The sequence below is a fragment of the Vicugna pacos genome, chromosome 16, assembly GCF_048564905.1.
Source record: "Vicugna pacos chromosome 16, VicPac4, whole genome shotgun sequence".
NCBI lineage: Eukaryota > Metazoa > Chordata > Mammalia > Artiodactyla > Camelidae > Vicugna > Vicugna pacos.
This window is the reverse complement of record NC_133002.1, coordinates 61,846,276-61,867,386: the sequence shown is the minus strand read 5'-3', so window position 1 is coordinate 61,867,386 and position 21,111 is coordinate 61,846,276. Positions and strand designations below refer to the sequence as shown.

The 21,111-nt window shown below is 64.7% G+C and overlaps 1 protein-coding gene across 4 annotated transcripts in view; it reads right to left on the bottom strand.

The window, feature by feature from the left end:
- The window catches only part of BAIAP2 (BAR/IMD domain containing adaptor protein 2), a 60,184-nt gene that overhangs the window by 2,906 nt on the left and 36,167 nt on the right, over nt 1-21,111 (bottom strand). The window contains exons 7-14 of one of the 4 annotated variants that reach the window (XM_072939801.1): nt 11,288-11,440; nt 8,715-8,939; nt 8,400-8,601; nt 7,619-7,820; nt 6,598-6,666; nt 6,000-6,162; nt 4,187-4,221; nt 1,734-1,780 (exon numbers count right to left, since the gene is read on the bottom strand). In XM_072939801.1, the coding sequence (XP_072795902.1) occupies nt 1,753-1,780; nt 4,187-4,221; nt 6,000-6,162; nt 6,598-6,666; nt 7,619-7,820; nt 8,400-8,601; nt 8,715-8,939; nt 11,288-11,440 (1,077 nt within the window). In that variant the 3' untranslated portion in view covers nt 1,734-1,752. Of the gene's footprint in view, nt 1-1,733; nt 1,781-3,046; nt 3,501-4,186; nt 4,222-5,999; nt 6,163-6,597; nt 6,667-7,618; nt 7,821-8,399; nt 8,602-8,714; nt 8,940-11,287; nt 11,441-21,111 lie in introns of those variants that run through there. The other 3 variants (XM_072939802.1, XM_072939800.1, XM_072939799.1) reach the window with 3 other exon arrangements.

Genomic DNA, 21,111 nt, shown 5'->3' with positions numbered 1-21,111 from the left:
GGGCTCTGTCCCCGGCTGTTGAGACACTCTGAGCAGCGATGCGGGGGTGACAGTCACTTTTGCACAGGATGCATTTGCTCCTGAGGTGGGGGCCGGCCTGGAGTCTCTGGCGTGGCAAAGGCAGGCACGAGCTGGACCCCTCGCCGGGAAGGGCTCTCCCCACGGCCCGATCCTCCGCAGACTCCCGCAGGTTCAGGTCCAGGCTCAGGCTCACTGGGGGTCTACCACTAGGGCGATCACCTAGGGTTCTCTTCTGGATCCACTACTTGAGTGAGAAACGGGGCGGTTCTGAGAGCAGCCAAGGCGCAGCTCAGGTCCTGCGGTGACTCCGAGCGGAGGAGTGACAAGTAGTTACACGTGGACTTCGACCTTGTCTCAGATGGTTTCCTCTCAAAACGTGTCTTCCACGGCTTCCGGACGTCGGCCCTTCTGAACGTAAGTCGTTCTTGTCTCCACCCCCGTCCCAGGGCTGCACGCTCAGCCACAGCCGAGCAGGGCGCCTCAACCAAGCGGAGTGACTTCCGATGTGCCTGTCCCCGGTACAGGCATCAGGGCAGGCAGCCCCACGTGCTGAGCGCAGCCCCACCCACCGTGCCCTCCGGGGCTCTGCCCTGCACCCAGGAGTGGGGCTCTAGGCAGATACTGGACCAGCCTTCCTGAGCCTTCCCCCTTCCAGTACCCCCAGGGGGTGACAGCCGGGCCCCTGCAGCAAGGAGGGACGGGGGGGGGGCGGGAGATGCAGGCCCCTCGGAGCATCTCAGAAGAGGGACAGGGGCAAGGGAGGAGGCTGGCCTAGGACACCCACTACTGGGCTAGGGTCCAAGTCATTTCCACTCTGTCCCCCAGGTTCAGGAAAACTTATCTCCAGAATTCTCCAGCACTCATACCGCAGCTCAAGAAAAAGGCCGCAGCAGGAGGGCGAGGGTCCAGTATCTGCTGAAGGGGCCCGGCCGCCTGCAGAGAGGACAGCACCGCGCGGCGCCCCCGGGAGGGGGAGGGACCACCGCCTCCGTGAAGGGCCGCCTGCCAGACTTCTCCGTGTTCAGGGCTGGGGCAGGGCGGAGGGGCGGCAGTGCCACCTGACCCAGAGCCAGGGGCCCCCACTCCCGCCAGCCATCGGCGCTTGCTTCCCAGGGAGGGCGGGGAAGGGCCCCTCAGCAGGTGGGGGCTGAGACTAGCCTGGAGAGTCTAACGCAGCCCTTTGGAGCCACGCTGGGGTGGAGGCAAAACGGGCCGGACAGAGCTGCCGCATCCACCCGTCCCCTGCAGGGCAGCTGTGGGCGCCTGCTCAGACCTGCCTGTGGCTCTCACCTGGGCACAAGCCATGGCGCTGTCCCCAGCCGCTCCCTTGTCTCCCCGGCCCCCAAGGAGCTCTGATACTCACCAACCTGGGAGCCGGCCAGGCCAGGCTCAGACCCACGCCCGAGGAGCCCGGTCTGAGGGGCACTAGGCCAAAGGAGCCCAAAGCCGGCTTTGCAGCTGATCACCAGGCTTCACCCTGATTGTGGCCGAAGCACCCCGCGGAGGCAGGAGGGAACCCAGACGGGGCCAGGCCAGGTCTGCACGCTTCCAGAAGGAGGGAAGCCCAAGGAGAGACCCAAGGCAAGCGCAGGCTGGGGGCCAGAGCAGAGGCGGGCTCAGCAGCCCCGCAGGCCCCACCCCGGCCGAGGTCAGGGGCCTCTGGAGCTGCTGGGAACACAGACCGACCGGCACAAGAAGCCACGACAACTTACTAACTCTAGTAGGGGCGGCTCAAAATCTGGCCACTTCCACATCGGCACTGCAAGGAAACACAAGGCTTGGTTGGTGTGAGCGGAGTGGGTGGGAGTGAGGTCTGAGGACTCGCAGGGCCAGGCCGGACGGAGGGTGGGGGCAGGAGACACCGGCTGCAGGGCGGAGCTGGCTCTCCAGCCCTCTGGAGGGCGTCTGCAGGGAGGTGGTAGCAAGGAGCAGGGCTGCTCAGGCAGGGCGTCCCCAGACCAGCCCTTGTGGCTCCCACCCAGGGCAGGGGTCCCCAGGCGGCCCCCAGGGAGAGCCGCACGGGCTGGCACTGGCTGCACCTCGGTTATTCTGTGGCCGGTACACGCGTCGGGGCTGAAAAGAGGCACCACACTCAACTCGATGCAATAAATAAAACTTTTATTCAAACAACTGCAGTACAGGGCACAATTCAGATTAAAAAAAAAAAGAGGAAAGGAAACTATTTTCAGCGCTTTACGTCGTCACACAGCTGTGGTTTTGTGTCTACGTCCTTCCACTGCGCGTAGAGTCCCTGGGTTTGAGGTCTCAGCAGAACTGGAACGCCGACGCAGAAGGCTCTTTTTGCACAGGTCCGAGCTCTGGCTTGTTCTTCCCTTGGTTATAAAACGGGCTCTGCCTGGAGCTGCTCTCCTCACAAATGCTACCAGCCGCGTCCGAGCCCACGGGAGGGGCGGGAGGCTTTTGCGAAGTCATGCCAGAAAGAGCATCTGAAGCTTCGCGGGGCCGCGCCCTCGCTCCCTTCCCAGGGTCAGGGTGTGGAGACGCAAGGCCGTGGGCTGCTCCGAAGCCGCCGAGACACGGGGGACACGAGCGCGCCGATGGAGGGGGCAGGGACCACCTGCGCCACTGGGCCAGCCTCGCGCCCCTGCCCCGTGCAGCTGAGACTCCATCACAGGCTGGTTAAAGAAACATTTCCAGAACTTGTAGGCTTGGGGCTGGTCTCTGGAGGTCCTTGGGATGTCCGAGTGCGGCCAGCCCCCTCCCTGCCAGTGCACCGTGTGGTCACTGTGCCCCAAGGCTGGCGCCGCTCTCTGTCTGTACACTGTCAGACGGCGTCGGGGCAGCACGCCCTCCGGAGCCCGGCCTGGGCGGCGGGCAGGGCCAGGCCGGGGCTGCGGCCTCCCTCACAGGAGCGGCCAGCTTCCTCAGGAGGCCTCCCGGGCTCAGCCGAGCCCCTCTCTGGGCGTGGCCCTAGAAGGGTGCCCCCCGCACTCCGCCCTTCCCAAAGGTGCCAGCGTGTGCTGGGGGGTCAGATGCAGAGATAACAGTACGTACACCGGAGTCCATGCAGATCTGTTTTTTTTTCAGGAAAAAAGTTCTCTTCCTGTTTTTTTTTTTTTATGATTTTTTTTTTCAAACTTTAGACCTGGCTCTTGCTGAGCCTTTGAAAAGGGACAGCGCGTCATGAACACGGCAGGCGGGGAGCAGCGGCGAGGACGCCCCACCCGCACCACCCGGCGGCAGGTCCCACCTGGTGGGACACACGGGAGGGGCGTGTAAACACGGGGTGCAGAGGTGGGGCAGCACCATGGACCCTGGGGGATCACAGAGTCTGGGGGCACCAACCAAAAGGCAGGGAGCGGGGCCGGTGGGAGAGAAACACCACCCAGGAGAAACCAGCGGCGCCAAGGTGTAAACCGGTGAGGCCAGGCAGACGGGGCGCGGGGGCGGGAGCGCTTCTGGGCAGCAGCTGCCGGCGTCAGCGTCCTCACACTGTGGACACCAGTGTGCCGCTGCCGCTGCGGAACAAAGCACAGGACGGCTGCTGGGTGCGCGCCGCCCCGCCGCGGCCCTCGGCTGCTCAGGGTCGGCTGGCCACCGGCCCTGGGGGCAGGGGCAAGAGACCCCCGGAGCCAGGACAAGGGCCGGGCCCAGGTCGGGGCCCCAGGAGGCAGTGGCACCGAGCTGCCGGTGTGGGCTGGTTTTCGGGGGATGAGCTGGGGGGGAGGCGAGCCCCCTCCTGGCTGATAGTGGACAAGGCGGGTCGATGCCGGGAAGGACGAGCAGGGCCACGGGGTGAAGGGGCTCCTGCTGGGCTGCACTGGGAAAGAGCTGGAGCCCCGTGGTGGGGGCAGGGGGCCCCTGCTCCGGCTCAGGCACAGGGCCAGGTGGGCTCCAACCCACCCCCGGGGGAGCACAGAGGCAGCTCTGGGAGAGGCCGTTTCCCACTCGGCGATCTCCGGACTGCGGCCACAGGACAGGGCACCCTGCCCTGAAGATCCCACCCCACAGATAGTGGGCGGCACAGCAGGGTGAGGGGCAGGGAGCAGGCACCCCAGGCCTGCTCACTCTGCCTTGGAGACACCGCGGTCTCCAGACAGGCCCCTGCCGCGCAGACCAGAGGGGGCAGTGCTCCACGGCGGCCCCCAGTGGAGCAGCTCCCCACCGCCCACAGCCTCCACGGACGCATCTGAAACCCCCTTACCTGCTCACAGCCCGGGCCCCGTAGTCATCCAGGCCCTGTCGGGGGTGGTGAAGCAGAAACAGGTCAGCTTGGGGTCCAGGGGGTGAGGCAGGGCCCGCAGGACAAGGGCTGGGTGGGCCAGGTGCCCCTCCTGACCACAGGGAGTGTAGTGTTGTCTGCAGCCAAGGGCATGAGGACCACGACAGTGACCTCCCAAGTTCACAGGGGGTCTCCTTGCCTGGCCTGTGTTCAGCTGTGGGCAGTGTGAGCTCACACTCATGGGCTCGCTCAGGACAGACCACCTGACAACCCCTCTCCACACACGACCCCCACGGACTGCACACCCTGCCAGTCACATGGCAGGAGCACCTGGGCAGGTGAGGGCTGCCTGGGGAACCCAGTGACACTGGGGGGATGGGCAAGTAATGGGGGGCTGGGCAGGGAAGCCAAGCTGACAGGCTGGTGTGGGAGGGCAGCTGCGATGGACGGTCACCTGCAGGCCCCCCAGGCCAGCCTGTGCCGGCCCCTGAGCCTTCAGCGCAGCTGCAGCTTCCTAGCCCCTGGGGAAGGAGGGTGCGGGGCCGTCAGCGGTGTTGGGAGCACCCTCCGTGGCCCTCTCTGCAACAAAACCAAATCCAGAGACCAGGAAGCGAGTAGTACGCAGTGGTCAGACCCCTCCAGGCCTGGCCAGCTGTGCACAAGGCCCCAGAGGCGCCCACGTGTCGCTGCTCAGCAGCCTGTCCCTGACCCCAAGGCACTACACCTCCCCCGAGGCTGGCCAGCCTCTCCCGGCCGCTAGCGCCGACCACCAGCTCCAGCCTCACCTTCTCTGGAAGGCTCCGAGCGCCCAGTCCCACCACCCTAGTCTTGCCCACTTAGTTGTCTCAAACCACGTGTTCGCTCTTAAACTGCAAACTCCCGAAGAGAGCCCTGGCCAACCCAGGACCTCACACAGCTTGTGCCAGGAAGCCCCTCTGCGAGGGGGCCGGCGGGGTGGCCGCTCAGGACAACCACCATGCGGGGTCCCCCACCCTGCACGCAGAGCCTTCTCTGCCTCGTCCACCTCTGGCACCACGTCACGCCGTCAGCGTGGGGGACCTCAGCTGTCAGGTCACCTCCCTGGTGGTCAACCGCGACTGCCCCAAATTCTAGAGAAACGTTTTCTCCTCCTCCCTGCTGCCTGGGGGGCTCTCGACCCCAACCTGAGGCCCAGCCCTGGAGGCTGGCCCCTGCCTCCCACGCAGCCACAGCAGATGAGCGTCCTGGAGGTCTCAGCCCCTCCAACTCCGAGCTTCCTGGGCAGAGCCGTGCGGCACTGTCCACACTCACAGCCCAGCCCCACGGTGGCCTCAAGACTGACACACACGCCGGGGGACCCACACCCAAGGACACAGGCCTCGATCTTTTGACTCTGGCTCCCTGGTACCAGTGGCCTGACCGTGTGTGTCAGGCCCTGCCTCCCGAGGGGCCCAGAACCACACTAACTAGGAGGTTCCAGTTCCACATCAGGCCCCGAGTGGCAGGCACCTGTGTCTGCACTCGGACCCATGACTGCAGGAGCTCCATGGCTCTCAGGGAAGGGCCCCCTGGACATCATGCCCTCCTAAGACAGCGTCCAGATGCCCCAACTGAGGGGAAGGGCAGGCAGAGGGACCTGGGCCTTTTCTTGAGCCCAGAGACTGCAAACGACACCTTGCTGTGACCCCTAAAATGGCCCAGCAGGGGTGCAGATGCCAGGCCCAAACCCCAAGCACCCAGGCTACCAGGGGAGGCGCCAACGCGGGGCTGTGGCCGAGCCCAGCCACCCACAGCCTGCTCGGGCCCCCACGCTCACCTGGGCAAAGGCGGGCACAGCCACGCTGTACGGCCTCTGCTTGAAGGCGCCGGCCGTCTGGGCAGGGAAGGCACGGGAGGACGTGCCGTAGTCGGGGGGCGGGATGGCCAGGTCCTCCTTGTCCAGGAGGTTCCCGGTGCTGCTGCTCTTCCCCTGCTGCAGGCTGCGGGGACGGGGCACCGGGGGTCAGTCCAGTCCCAGCCCAGCCGCCCTCAGCCTCACTGGGCCCCTCAGAGAGGGCAGGACAGGAGGCTGCTCTCAGTGACCTGGGGTGCAGCCCTGACTGGACCCCCTCCTCGAAATGGCAGCCACTCAACCCCTCGGTGGTCCTGGTAGTCACTCTTGCCCTGAGGGCCAGAAGGACCTGGGGGCTCATGGGGGAGTGGCTGGGCCCTCACCGTGCACGCTGCCCACAGGGGAGGGCTGCGAGGGTGTGCCCCAGGCCTAGCGTGGGGCAAGGACAGCCTCCCCACAATGGGCCACTGAACAGGAGCCATCCCACAGTCATGATGAGCACTCCCAACACAGCACACCCACACCCCTGCATCTAAAGCCTCAGGCGAGCAGCGCTCAGGGCACCTGCCCCCGGCACGCTCACCTCATGTGCAACCTGTCGCCACCGTCGCTGTCCAGAACCCGGGTGTAGGAGAAGGGGAACCAGCCCCGCCTGGAAGAGGAGACCCTGGTCAGAGTGCACCAGCCCCTTTGCCCTAGTCTGCTACCTGACCCCAAGTCCCACGGGTCCCCTGGCCTGGCCGCTCCCATCTGTGGAGGAGACATGTGTAAATGCTCCAGGGAGACCAAGAGACCCCAGCTCCCACCGGGGGTGTTCATCCAGCTCTAAGCTCTGTGCCCTGGACAGGAGCGAGACTAGGTGTGGGGAAGATGCCAGGACCCCAGGCAGGGTGCCTGCTTCTTTTAACACATAGGGCTGGTCTCCTGCCAGGTGGCCCAGCTGGGCGGGGCCTCAGCCCCAGGAGGGCACACAGAGCCACACCACCACCACAAGACACCGTTCAGAGAGAGGCAGGTGTGGTGTCTGGGAAAGGGGGTGTCCCCCAGTGCCCCTGCCCCTCAGAACCCCCCTTAGGGTGGCGGCTGCCAGGAGGTCAGAGCGAAGCCCCGTCCAGCATCTCCCTCCCAGGCTACGTAGGGAGGCACGCACCCGGGCAGATCCTGCCCCCAGCAGATCCTGCCCGCAGCAGGGGTCTCTCACCCCAACAACAGGCGTGGGCAATGGTTGGGGGGAGGGGCAGCTCCTGATGGGGCAGCCCCTGAGCGGAGCGAGAGCCAGACAGTGGCACAGCCTCTAGACAACGAGTATGACGTGAAGCCATGAAAGCGCGGCCCCCTTTGACCCATGTCCCTTCTAGAACCCAACTCCAAAGCTGGTCACACGTGCACAGGGCATGTGGGGAAGGCTGGCATCTGCCGACTGGAGGCCTCACGCGGCAGCAGGGGAGGCGGGAGACGAGGTCACACGCGGGACGCCTGGCAAGTCAGGGGACGGCGGGGGCCCGCGGCTGCGTCTGCTCGGGCTGGATGAGCAGCCTGCGGGAGGCGTGGGGCCTGGATGCCCAGGGACCAGCAGGGCTGCTCCCCCCACCCCGGGGACTCACATCTTTGTCTTCTCGCTCTCGCCGTAGTGCCAGCCATCTCGGGCCTCGGGCACCAGCAGGGTGATGAGGTCGCCCTCCTTGAAGCTCAGCAGTGTGCTGTTGTCACCGGCCGCGTGGGAGAAGATGGCCTTCACCCGCATGCGGCCATTGCGCTCCAGGCCGGCTGCCATAGAGCTGGAGCGGGGCAGGGTCTTGTTCTCCGCTGCCGGGACAACAAGGCAGGTGTGAGGGGTCTCGCCCCAAGCGGGGAGACGACGCGGTCGGCCTGCGTCAGCTCAGCTGCGCAGCGGTGGGGCAGCAGGAGGCCCCTGGACACTCACCAGACCTCCGGGGCCCTTTGGACTCAGACCGCTGGGACGTGTGTGGACCCAGCCCCAGACCTGCCACCTGCTAGCGGGAGTACTTCCCAGGGCCCAAGCCCCACCTTTCTCATCTGCGGATCCGGAGCCCCTTACGGCCAAGGCCCCTGCGTGGCTGCAGGAGGGAGTGGGAGCCGGGCTGGAGGCAGGCAGGGAGCGGTCCCCTGTCCCTTGGTCCGGAAAGCCCTCCCCAGCATCACCCCTGCTCCTGTCATGGGCTGCGCTGCAGGGTCCCGGCCCCGCCCTGCCACGCTCACTTAACGAGGAGGCCCGCCCAAATCCAGGGTCCAGGGCAGAGACTTCACCGAGGCCCCAGGTCGCGTACCCCTAAGCCCCCGAGCCCCCCACCCCAGCCCTCGGCCTGCTTTCAGGGCGGCGTCCCTTCTGCGGGCGGGGGGCAGGACGGGGCCGGGAGCTCTTACTGGCGGCATAGCTGCTCTTGGGCGCCACGCTCTTGCGCACGGGCAGCGTGTTGGAGTAGGAGTCGCTCAGCTTGCCCTGCGACTGCAGAGGGGGCGTGCTCTTGGGCTGAGCCGCCTTGCGGTCAGCCCAAGGGTTGTAGTCCTCGCTGTCCGGGCCCGAGACGCCGTTCATGACAGGCGCGTTGTCCTGGGCTGACAGCCGCTGTTGAGAAGAGGCAGCAGAGGCGCGGTGTGGCAGGAGAGCCTGGCCTGGCGAGGCCACGTGGAGAGCCCCAACCCGCCACGCCTGGAAAGCTTTCCAGAGCAACGACTTACCCCCACAAACGGGGCCAGCTCGGGGGGCACTGGCAGGGGCTTGGCCCCCGGAATAGGGTCCGAGATGACCAGGTTGGACTTGGAGGCCGAAAGGGCGCTGGGCAGGATGGAGCCGTTGCTGCTGGCCACCTGTTGCATCAGCTGCACGGCGCGGTCCGGGATCTTGTTGGGATCCGCGCAGGCCTGCTGCCACAGGGGCAGCTTCTGCGCCAGCAGCTCCTTGCCCTGAAGTGGAGGTAAACACGGTGGGTGGGAGCGAGGGCCGGCCGTTGCTCCTGCAGCCGGGCAGGGCTGGGAGGGCCTACGCACAGGGCCTGCAGCCGACCTCAGTCACGGATACGCCCTCCCCCTCGGCAGCACCGGAGGCTTCTAAAGAGACACGCCTACCCGGGAGGGGGCGTTGCCCGGGCTGCTCTTCACCAAGCGGGGCACCCCACAGCCGGCTCAGCCACCTGTGGGGCCTGGAGCCCCAACCCTGGAAAGGGGATGTAGGGCAGTGAGCCGTGCAGTCAAGGGTTCCCCAGGAATGCGATCAAACCAAGGCCTGCCCTGGGCGGGGGCCTCCTCAAGAGCCCAAGGATGTTGACATGCACAGGTGACCACGTGGTCAGCCATGGGGCAGGCAGCCTTTGTGGACAAACCGCGAGATGCTGGGAAGAACACCATCCTCGCAGGTCTGAGGGTCAGGCCCCGACTCGGGCCCGAGAGCCCACCAGGGCCTGCCCAGGACACAGGCGGCCAGATAAGCACAAGGGCTGACAGAAGACAAGGAAACCACGGCCTCGAGAGGGGCCGGGGGTAGGGTACAGCCAGAAGTGAGACACCAGCCAGAGATCCCCTGCAGCCCTTTCGAGCATGGGGAGATCCAGGCCTGCTGGCCCAACTGGGCTACCATACCTGCAGCAGGTGATACAACCCATGTCCCACTGCAGACCCCAGGCCCGCTGGACGGAGCTACCCCCAGCCTGGAACAATCACGGTCTCCAAGACCTTGGAAAAGGCTGTCCAGCCCTCACTGCTTCTCTCCCTTTGCTTCCTACTTCTTCTGACCTGTGTCTGGGGCAGGAAGGGGCACCCACATGGGAAGACTGGACGATGCTGGACAAACAGCCCTGAGCAGACCATGGCCCTTTCCACCACCTGCTTGTTTAGACCAGGGGCCAGCAAACTACGGCCTGAGGGCTGGCTGCCCACCCGTAAATAAGGTTTGAGGACCACGGCCACACCTACGTGGTTTACACATCTGTGGCAGCTTCCGTGTGCAGTGGCCAAAACAGAAAACATTTACCATCTGGTCTCTGGTGGAGGTAAACGGCTGAGGAGAAAGCGGGTCAGCAGGGACCCAGCCCCAACCAGGGCAACCCAGGGTGAGGGTGCAGCCCAGGGCTCTACCAGGTGCTGACGGCCACGGCGCTGCAGGGCCTGGAGCTGCGCCCCAGGGAAATGCCGGTGGCCAGCTGCTGGGGATGGGGGTCCTGCCCTCAAGCCCTGGCGCCCTAGCCTGGGGCTCCTGCCTCTTTCTAACCCCCTAGGGGGCTGGGGTCCAGCTCCCTGGGAAGTTGCCTATCGAGTCTCGCTCACGCGCTGTCAGCTCCCCAAGAAAGCGGGCGGTGGCGTCCTGGGGCAGGACGGCTTTTCTGTCCTCCAACCGCATGGACGAGCCCGCGCGCTCCCTGACCAGCCGCAGGCCCAGCCGCCACCAGAGGGCGCACATGCCCTGCTGCAGCCCTGCCTGGGGCTGCGTGGCAGTGCGGCCACTGCTGCTGGAACACTGCGGCTGGCAGCAGGTGCCCGCCCGGCGGTGCAGGTAGCGACGGGGCCCCTCCCACGTCCTGCTGCCAGCGAGCCCTCCTAGCACAGGCCCCGGACGCAAAGCCACTTAGCAGGGTGGCCCCACCACGACCTGCAGGGACACAGGTCCAGTTGCTGTCCTTGCCTAACACCTGTGGTGAGGGCCCTCAGGCCAGCACCAGCAGCAGGGGCCTCTCCACGGAGGGAGGGCCTGGCTCCTTGGTGGCCAGGCCAAGGCAACCACAAGCTGAGCCAGATCAAGCACACATGTGAGGCACACGAACCCTGCCGACCCGCAGAACCCCTTATGGAAAAAGGACCCAAACCAGGGCCTCCCTGGTTGGCTCAGCTGCCTGACCACATCTATTCTCTCAGAACGTTCTGGTATGTCCCAGCGCACAGGGCTGACCCGACCCCAGATCTGCCTGTGGACTATGGGGAACAGAAGGTCCACTGAAGCTGCCTATCCCTGCAGGGGAGCCAGTGTCCTCTGGGGCTCGCTGGCTCTGGCGGGGAGGGGTGCCTGGGGGAAGCCCTCGTAGTGGGCTATCAGGGTAACTGCTCTCACAAAGACCCCAAAGCAATTCCTAATATTAAAACATCTGTACCCTTGACCTGGTAACTCTTCCTTGCCCAACTCTCCCTGGGGTCGGGACGAAACACATGGGGCATTGGGCATGGTGCTTTCATCACACCTCAAGGCTGGGCACCCCGAGTTCCCTGGGGGAAGCAGCCTGTGTCTGCAGAGGCATGCCTGGCCCCACACAGAGTGAGCACCTCACCTTGGAGTGGTAGGCGGCGGAGTTCTTGGCCACGGCGCACTGCTTCTCCACCAGGAAGCAGAACCTCCTCCTCTCCTCGGTGAGGGCAGTCTTGTAGCCGTCCGACACGTAGCTCTCCAGCTCGCCCTGTTTGTTGCCGATCGCATCGATGTACTGAGGGGGAGGGAGGGCAGGCAGGTGAGCCCTCGGCAGGACAGCATCCACCCACCTCCAGTTCTGGGCAGCCCCACACAAGTGGAGCGTGCCACCTCCCAGCCGGCCCACTGGTGGGGGGCTTGGCCACGTGACTCACTCCGGCCACAAGTGTGCCCTGCTGTGTCACTGCCCCCTGGCTCCCTGGCCCCTCTGAGCCCTGGCGGCTGCACATGTAGAGACCACACTGGCGGATAGCTCAGTGAGGCCTGGGGGCGGCATAGCACTTCCAGTGGATCCTAATTCCAACCACCGAAAGCCACCCCAATGGTTGGTGCATCAGGAATGCTCAGCCTGCGTGGTGTGTTGAGATGACTAATTCACACCCAGATCCCACAGGGGTGGGCAGAGGATGCAGACGCAGAAGACACTGCCTGACGCTGGGCCACAGTGGAACGTTCTGCAGGCTGGAAAGTTTTGGTAAAGTCCTGGGCAGCTGTCATGGGAGGCAGGAGCCCCGACACGCACCGTCAGGGCCCAAAGAGCCCCCTCAGCGTCTGTGTGCACGCCCATCGAGCCCTGGGGGCTCCAGTGGGCACAGGGCCCTTCCAGCTCCCTCCTGTCTCCCCTCCCCTCTGCACCCACTGTCCACGAGGTGCGCAGACACCCCAGCCCTGGGGTCTCTGTCTGGGAGCAACTTTTCCAGAATCGAGCCCCGTCCTCCGGCAGGGGCAGGCCCGGGCCGCGAGGGTGCGGCCTCCCTGCAGCTCTGACACCGTGTGGGTGGGCAGCAGCGCTCAGCTGGGGGGTGAGGACTAGCCTGCCTGCCGGCTGTGGGCTCGGCCCCTAGGCTGTCACCAGCGCACTGGCTCTGCCAGCCTGAGCACAACACCCTGGCACGGCCTGCCCTGCGCTGTGTGCTGTCACCAGAACTGGGACCCTGCTCCCTCTGCTCTGCAGACCACCTCGCCTCCCACACTGAATCCCACCTCCGCGCCCTGGGAGAACAGCTTAAACGGCCTCAATGTGGCCAGCCCACTACCCACCCGAGGGAGCGGCAGGGTCACGGCTATGACCATGGGGCCCGAGTGCCTGAGAAATGTCTGAGGGGAGAGGTCTCCAGGGCAGGGGGTGTCCAGCGGGCTCTGGGCCGGGCCTGCTCCTCACCCCTCTCCCTGCGCCCGCCGCGGCAGCCTGGAGGCTCCGGGAGCTCTTCTCCCGGTTACTAAACATGCCAGTGCCTCCTGCCCCCGCTGCCGCACAACCTCCTGAACCACGGCTCCTCTGGGAAGTGGGGGTGCGCCTGCAGATCGGGGGTGCTGCTGGGGGCCTGTGGAGGGCATGGTGGGCGAGGCCACGCTGTGGGGGGAGCCCTCAGATGCCACCCAGGAGCTGGCTCAGACCCCTGGGGTGCCTGTGAGGACAGGAGGCCTGGGGGCGGAAACACTCCTGGACAGAAGGGCCTGGAAGGGACAGGGCTTGCTCAGAGAAGGGACACTGATGAACACTCCTTCCCCTGTCGCCGAAACAAGCAACGCCCAGTGCTGGGGTGAAGCCCCCAAGGGCCCCACGCTCGCTTTGCTCGCTTTGCCCCCCTCCAGGGGACGTTCGGACATGGACGTGGCCTTACAGGCTCCAACCAGCCCCGGACAGGGATACCTGCCTTAGCCCAACCCCACACACGGGCTCGGCTGGGGTCCCAGGAGCCCCCTAAGGGAAGGCTCATGAGAAGTCTCTGCGAGGTTCTGGAAGGAGTTCAGGGTTTAACCCTCAGAGGAAGCCCCACCCAGGCCCCTCGTGGTGTCCCCACCTCCCACTCCCCCTTGGGGCTGCTCCAAGGCCAGCCAGGCCTGGGAGCTGGGGACTCAGGGTGAGCCAGGCATGTGCAGACCCCACGCCCGGGCGGGACGGGCTGAGGCGCTTAGAAGGCCTAGTTGCCACCTGAACAGGGACTTCGAGGAGGGAGGGGCGCCTCTGTGAGCGGTCGTCCCAGGACAGCGGCGCAAACCAGGACGTGGGCCCCCGGGGTCTGGCCGCCCCAAGCCGGCTGCTGAGCACAGCTCCTCCCCGAGCCGCCCGGTGTCCCCGTCGTCCTGCAGACGGTTTCTGGGTTTTCAGGCTGCGGCACCGTCTTTCACATCAACGCCCGTGCTCCCTGGAGGGGAGGGAAGCCAGCGCTGGACATGCAGGCGCAGGGCGCTGGCCTCATTAGATGCCTGGCGGCCTCCTGTGCCAGGGCAAGGAGCGGTGGCTTACTTTTAAGATTTCCATTTATTCAAACAAGGCCCGACAGTGGCCCAGGTCTCAGGCGGGGTAACCGGAGTGTGGGCAGGAGAGCCACCCTGGCGGCCCCCAAGAGATGGCTGGCCTGAGGGGGGCCATGGGCACTGGGGGCCCTCACACCCAGCACCCCGGCCGGGACACACGCATGCCCTGCTGCTGAGGAACAGCGGTCCTCCTGACTCCTCTTCCAGGACACCAGCTCCTCACGGATAGAAGCCACCACTTCACGGGGCAGATACTGGCAATTCAGGCCAAGAGAGGAGCGAAGGCCTTGAAGGCGAGGGACAGAAGGACGCCCTACCCCGCAGGCTCCAGGCCCCCTGGCCGCTGTGGATAGGGACACCCCCCAAGATGCAGGAGTGTGCACGCTTTCTGGAAAGCGCAGAGGACAGAACATGCGTGACCCCACACCCCAGTGACTTAACAACAAGCCGCGGGAGAAGCCACAGCCGTCCCTGCCCACCCCCCGCCCGGCTCCAGCTTAGCGGGTGCCATGGCGACGGCACTATAGAAACACCCAGCTGAAAGCATTTAAGACCCACAGAACGCGCCCACTTAGTCACCCTGGGCTGAACAGCCCTGTAATCCGAGAAGACAAAAGTGGTCAGAACACGTGTCTCCTCTCCTCTCCGGAGCAAGTGACTCAGAGGTGGGGGAGGGGCGCTGGCTTCGGTCTCCCCATGGTGGCTTTCCCACGTTCCTCAAAGCCCCACCAACGCTGGGAACCAGCGCTGCAAGGATGAGGGACTTGACTAGCTGGGACGCACAGGAAGGAGCATCAGGAATCTGATGCCCCCAAACGGCACTCGGTCACCGGGCACCTGCTGGCCAGGCCTGTGCCCCCTCCCTGGTCTGAGGGACCCGACAACCCAGGCCCAGAACAGGGAGGCCGGCCCAGGGCCGGCAGGGGGAGCGTGGTGGGAGCTGTGGCAGCGGATTGCTGGAGAACCCTTCAATCTCATTTAAAGAAGGGCTCAGAGCAAGACTCAGGCCCGGGCTGAACAGAGGTAACCGCGCCCTCCTGCCCACATCCTTGGCAGAAAGGGCAGAGTCTCTGGCAGGCGTCAGGGGCCTGAGGGCCCAGGGCTCCGGCTTCCCTGAGAAAGGGCCACGGCTATCATCAGATCGGCTGGCGGGTCTGGGACCAAACAGATCCCACTGCCCCGCCCTGCCTGGGGTACTGAGACGCCAGCATCCAGGAAGCACGTCGTGGGAGATGCGTGCCCATGGCCTCCCCACGCCAGACTCCCAGGAGAGAGCGTGGGGCCACTTCTGTCCACACCAGTGGGCTGGACGTACTACAAAGGCCTGAGGCCCACAGACCAACCTGCCTCCAAGGCCCATGGGGACGGGTCTCACCAAACCATGAGCACAATGAGCCAAGACTCTGGGCGACCGCCAGGGAGCGCACCACACCTCCAGGATCCCTGTCGTACGGGTCTGCTCCCTGGGGCCTGGGCTCCACGCCCACCTTGCTGGGTGAACCCCGCCAAGTCTCTGGACCCTCTGGGTCTCCATTTCTCCGTCTGGAAAGCCAGGGCCCAGATGGTCCAGATCAGCTCTGCCCGGCAGGGCAGCCCCTGCCGAACGCGACCCGGGAGGTGAGCAGGTCACATCCAACTTCAAAGACTTAGGAAGGGAAGCAGGATGCAGAACATCTCAACAGGGTCTACGCACTAACGTGGCGTTCTACACACACCCAGCTGACAAAACGCGCTATTAAAGCAGCTGCACCTGCCGTTCTGGGCACTTTTCACACAGCCAGCTCTCAGGAGAGCTGTGTCCGGCGCTGCCCTCGAAGGCCTTCCTAGCTCTGACAGGAGCAGCTCCAGACTTCCCTTGGTGCTGTCCAGGCAGGCAGCCCACCATGCGGCTCCATCGGGGGACCTGGGGGTAGTCATGGAGGGGAGCAGAGTCCCCCAGAGGACCCTGAGTGTCCTAACGCTGTGTCCTCTGTACACAGCGGTCCTGAGAGGGTGCAGCGGCCTCTGGCTTCTCATTTTTTTCCAGGCGGACAGACCCTTAACTGATTTAACTCTGAAGAAAGATGTCCCCGCTGCTGGGTCGCGGTGCCTCGTCCACAGACTGCCTTTCACACTGAAGAGCTTTTTAAACGAGAACAGCAGACACAAGAGAGGCTTGAACCACTGCCGTCAAACTGCACCCGTCCACGGGCCAGCCCCTGCCGTGATCTTTCTTGAAGATCTAAATTATGGTTATTTTGTTTCTGCTTTGTTAATTACACACCCCTTTAAATAGAAGCGTCTCTCCCCTTTCTCGGAAGGCAATCTGGATGCCTCCCGGAATGAGGGAACCCAGGGAGGGGAGCAGACGGACGGGACCACCAGGCCCCAGCTACAGCCCGTGTCCCTCAACAGGTACAGTCGAGGCTCCGCTCTCTGCTTCTCAGGGAGGGAATGGGGAAGTGGATCAGAGTGGCTCTGGGCCCCTGGCAACCTCAACCCTGGGTGGGTGGGTGGGCTACGGGTCGGGCCCTCTGCTCTCCCAACAGCAGGAGCCTGCCTGGATTGGCTGCAGAGAACTAGAGCTGGGCCAGCAGGGACATTCCAGGCCCTGGCTCTCCAGCTCCATCCACCAGGTCTGGACCACACTAGGGGTGACCCCTGCCCCACGCCTGCCCCCAGGCCCAGCCACCTGCCTCCTGCCCTCTCTTCCTGGGCCCTCACCTGCTTGCGGGCTTGCCGGCTCCTCCCTCGGCGCTCAGTGCCGGCACTCGGTGTGGGAAGGACACCCCGTCCGGCCGCACACCCCAGTGAATTCCCGAAGGCACAAACAACCGCTGTGGTGTTAACAGTCAAGGTGCCCCTTGGAGCACAAGGGCTCCTGCTTGTGTTCAGTCTGTTCTAATCGGAGTTGGGCTGGGGGTGGGGCCAACGGAAAGCAAAACGGGAGAATTCCTCACCGAGTCCCTCAGGATGCATCGGGAGACGTGCACCCTGCCCAGCCCTGCCCGCACCGCTCCCCGCAGTGCCCTGGGACAGCCCTTGGCACCAGCCACACCCCCGCCCAGACCGTTCAGGCTCTGATGGTCAGAAGTCCTAGAAACCACTCACCAGCGGGGAGCCAGGTGCCCAAGAGAGACCCCAAAGCTTTGAGAACCCGGAAGTCAGGCTACAGCACGACCACTCACACCTGCGTGCCAGGGGAGGGGACCCTGGGCCAAAGAGACAAGTTGCTGGGTGAGGCCTGTCACCACACCCTGTCCCCTGGAGCCCCCTCCACACAGGTGGGCGTTTCTTGTTGGCACCTGGCACCTAGTGAATCTGGCAATCCCTGGAGGTTCGGGCAGCGACTTTGGCCGTGAGGTCAGCACCTGGTGAGTTCGCTACTTCCAGACAGAACCCTTGTCCTAGTTTGTGCCCCAAATGCCTAAGTGCCTGTTCCCCGACCTATAATTAAAATCAGTTCTTTAAAAAAAAAAAAACTCAATTCTTTTTGTAGAAGTCCCAAAACACAGTCTCAATTATCAGCAGTTCCCCAAAATGGCTGACACTGACCCAGTCTCACTCACGGGGACCCTGTCACAGACGGACTGATGGACAGATGGACACGCTCCCTCTTCTTCCCCCTAGGGCAGGTCTGATCAGCTCCCCCACCCCCTTCACCACTCCATGGACAGTGACCACCAGACACAGCCTGTCTTCAGTGCTTCATGGGCGCTGGCCCAGGGGGATGAGACTGGCCATGCCTGGCAACAGAGAGGCCTTGAGGGAGGCGTGTAGCAGCTCCAAGGGTCCACCCCCTGCCTGGTGGGCACCCAGGCAGCCTCTCCACCCTCCCTGGTGAGTGTCCTGCACACACTAAGCCCGAGACTGGGAGGGGCAACATGTGGGCCAGGGGCTCCAGAAGGCACACGATCCCTGGGAGCGACTCCAGAAAGACCACCCATCTCGGGAGCACGGAGCAAGCCCACGCCCAAACCCACACACAGGAGACCCGGGCAGCGTCTCCACACCTGGAAACCAGAGTCGCATGGGCTCCACAAGGCCGGGAAGCCGAACTCCTCTGCCAAGAGGTGCAGGTAGCTTGAGTCAGGCCAGGGGCTTCTGCGGCTCGAGGACGCCTGGGCGGGGCTCCCTGTGCCAGACGTGGGGCCCAGGGCCACCCCCACCTGCATGTACTGCCCACTGGGCCACACATGGCTCAGGCCCCTGGTGAAGACCCCCGAGTTCGAGAGGCCCTGCGGAAACAAGGAGGCTCTGAGGGAGCAGGGGAGGCCACTGGAGCCGGGGGCTCAGCACTCAGGTCACACTGCCTCTGGGGGTCAGTCCCCACCTCCCGAGGGGCCCCAACAGGTCAGGATCCCGCCCCGACAGATGACAGTGCGTGGGCATGTCTGCCTCGAAGCAGGCAGGCCTAATAGCCAGGACGTCCTGCGGGCCCAGGCGGGGCCAGGCTCTCCAGGTCGGGGCCACAAACTATAGCCTGGATGGAGCTGCCCTGATGGCCGGTCCACTACCAGAGTGGCCCGCGTCAGAGCTGGGGATCAGCCACTCAAAGACACAGAGACAGACAGGAAAAGCAGACTCCTGCTCTTCCTCAGGAAAAGAGTGTCTTGAACAGGCCACTTCCTGGGACTAGCAGGACCTCAGCCAAGGCTTCCGGCTCCCAGGCCAGGGCGGGGCTTCCTGCCGAGGGGCGGGGCCTCTATGAAGGGGCGGGGCCAGCTCAGCCCAGGCATTTCCTCCCGGGAAACGCCGGAGGGGCGGGGCTGCCACACCCTCCCAGCCCTGAGAGAGGTGGCTACACCTCAAAGCAGAGCCAGCCCCGGCTCCCGGCCAGGTCTGCAACACCTGCAAGAACCAGAAGGAGCAGCCCCAGGTGCCAAGGTGCCCTCAGCTGCTCCGGGGGAGCTGGGCATCTCAACAAGGCCACCAGGCAGGCCAGGAACGTCCACCAGACAGGAGGCCAGCGCGCCTTCTGCCAGCTCAGAGCACACCAGGCGCCCACCCCTCCAGCGCAGACGTGGGGAGAGGGGCTCCATGGCAGCCCCAGCCTGGCCTCTCGGGTTCCACGCCCCCAGAGAGCAAAAACCACGCTGGCTGGACCTCCCCTTAGCAAGATGACTGGAACAGCGGCACATGCTGGCTGTCTCCGTGTGACCCGCCTGCGTCGGGCGCCAAGAGGGGCAGGGTGGAACACAGCCCCAGTCCTCCCAGAGAGAAGTGCCGTTACTTGAAAAAGAATCACTGCACTGAAACCCTCAGGAGGCCGAGTCAGGTGGAAAAGGTGGGGGAGGAGAAGGAGAAGCAATGATGGAGGTGGGACAGAGGAGGGAAGCTGCTTCATCCAGGCCCCGGTGCCCTTGCTGCTCAGGAGAGGGAGGAAGGCTCAGGTGCCCACCTTACAAAGGGGGAAACTGAGGCTCAGAGAGGTGAAGGAGCTCAATGTGACCACCCGGCCTGTGCACAGGGGCACAGCTGGTATCCATACCAAAATCTGACTGCCAGGGCCTTGTGGTTGTGCCCGGATGGGGGGGACAGGCCAGCCATGGTCCATCTGCAGGCACCTGAGTGAAGAGGAGCTGCTATAAGTTCTGGGAGGCACGAGTGAGAAGTGGGGGTGACCGGGCCTCACAGGGCAGCAGAGCTGTGCTGAGGAGAAAGGGCAGAGGGAAGGCTCGGTTGTGGGGTGGCCCTCGGACACAGGAAGAAAGGTCACCATTGGACGTCTCCAAGGCCCCAGGAGGCCAGGGAGGACGTGGCCGGCCTCGCCAAGCCAGGGGACGAATGGGAGGCCTCCTGCAGGAGAGAAGATCCTCCAAACTACCTGTGCAGAAAGACTTGGGTTTGCAGGGCCCGCCCTCTTGGCCCAGAGTGGAGCATGGGCCGCCTTGGAGGCCGAGAGGGGGGTCAGGGCTCTCTTGGAGAGAGAGCTTTTGCAGTGGGTGGAGGGAGCTGGCAGGCTGAGGGGGCTGCGCCGCTGGGGACCAGAGGTAGCAGAGTCACAATGACTCGGGCCTGTGTGGAAGTGAACGACGCCAGCACGTCCCTCCCTGCTGCAGGACGCGCTGGACGGGCACAGACCCTGATGGCAGCAGGGCCAGCTCGTCCCAGGCTGAGGGCTTCGGCTCAGCGTGGAGCCTCTGAGTATGGGGCCCTAAAAGAGAAAGCAGCACAGATTCCTGACGGTACACACGAGCGGAGCACTGACCACGTCCTCGCGTGCGTGGGCCTCGAAAACAGCCGACGGCGAGCAGCCAGACGTAGAAGGCCACGTGGGACTGTTCCAGCCACTGCTGGGGGTGGGGCTGCTGATGGCCACTGAGAGCACCCCAAGTGGGTGGGGGGGAGGTTATACGACGCTACGAAGTACACTCGAAACTACTGAGCTGTGCGCTTTCAAGGGGTGATCTGCACAGTATGTGAATTCTCTCCCGATACAGCTGTTACCAGGAAAACCACTTTGGGGGTGGTGCACAGGCTCCCCTCCCCTCTAAGCAGGCAGCTGAACCCCTGAACAAGCTGGTCTCCTGTCCCCGTCACCAGGCCATCCAACCAGCCCCCGGGGGTCCCTCCGAGGGGACACTGTGGGTGTCACTGCCCGCCCAGGCGGTGGGGGAATTGTCCACCAGTCAAGGCTTTCAGGAAGCAAAAATGACACTGCAACAAAGGCGGGACAGAACAAAGCAACAGACGCACACCTGCGCAGGTGTTCCTGCCCCAACCTCCTGCCCCGGCTCCCAGGAACTCACTCCTGGAAACGACTCAGATGGGCTCACGGCAGCACCCTTGCTGTGGGGGAAGGCCTCGAAGTGGTGACGGGTACGGACAGTCCTTGAACATGACGGTCATGAGACTGGGGACGTGGGGAGGGGACACTACAGAGAGGCAAGAACTACACCACTGCAACCATAGAACACTTGAGTGAGGGCCGTGGCAGCGGCACAGAGGGGGGCGCTCCACCACCGCTCAGCCAACTGCCACTCAGTAGATGACAGACCTCATCTGCCGCCGCCCTGCCCATCCCCTCCACCAGCACCAGCACGGGGTGGGGGGCAGGGCGGGCAGGCTGGTCGGGGGAGAAAGGCCTCCTCATCTACACCGCACTCGGGGGGGCCTGCTCCAGAGGCAGGATCGGCCTCTCAGCCCCAGCGTGACCCTGAGGCCTTCGCAGGCAACAGTGTCTGACACGGCACCCCAGGGCTGAAAGCGCACACCCACACACAGAGCACTGCAGACAGGGCAGTGAGGTGCCCTCAAGCTTGCCGCCCTGACGGCTGGTAGGGACGGGAAGGGTGGGCTTTGAAAGGCGAAGGGTCCACCCCAGGGGTCACCCCCACTGCTGATGGCCGGGGAACTGCTTTCTCCTCATCTGAGACACGTGACGTCAGAGCGGCGTCTGGGTCTGATCTATGTCAACTGTCCACGGGGTTCTGGTGAACCAGG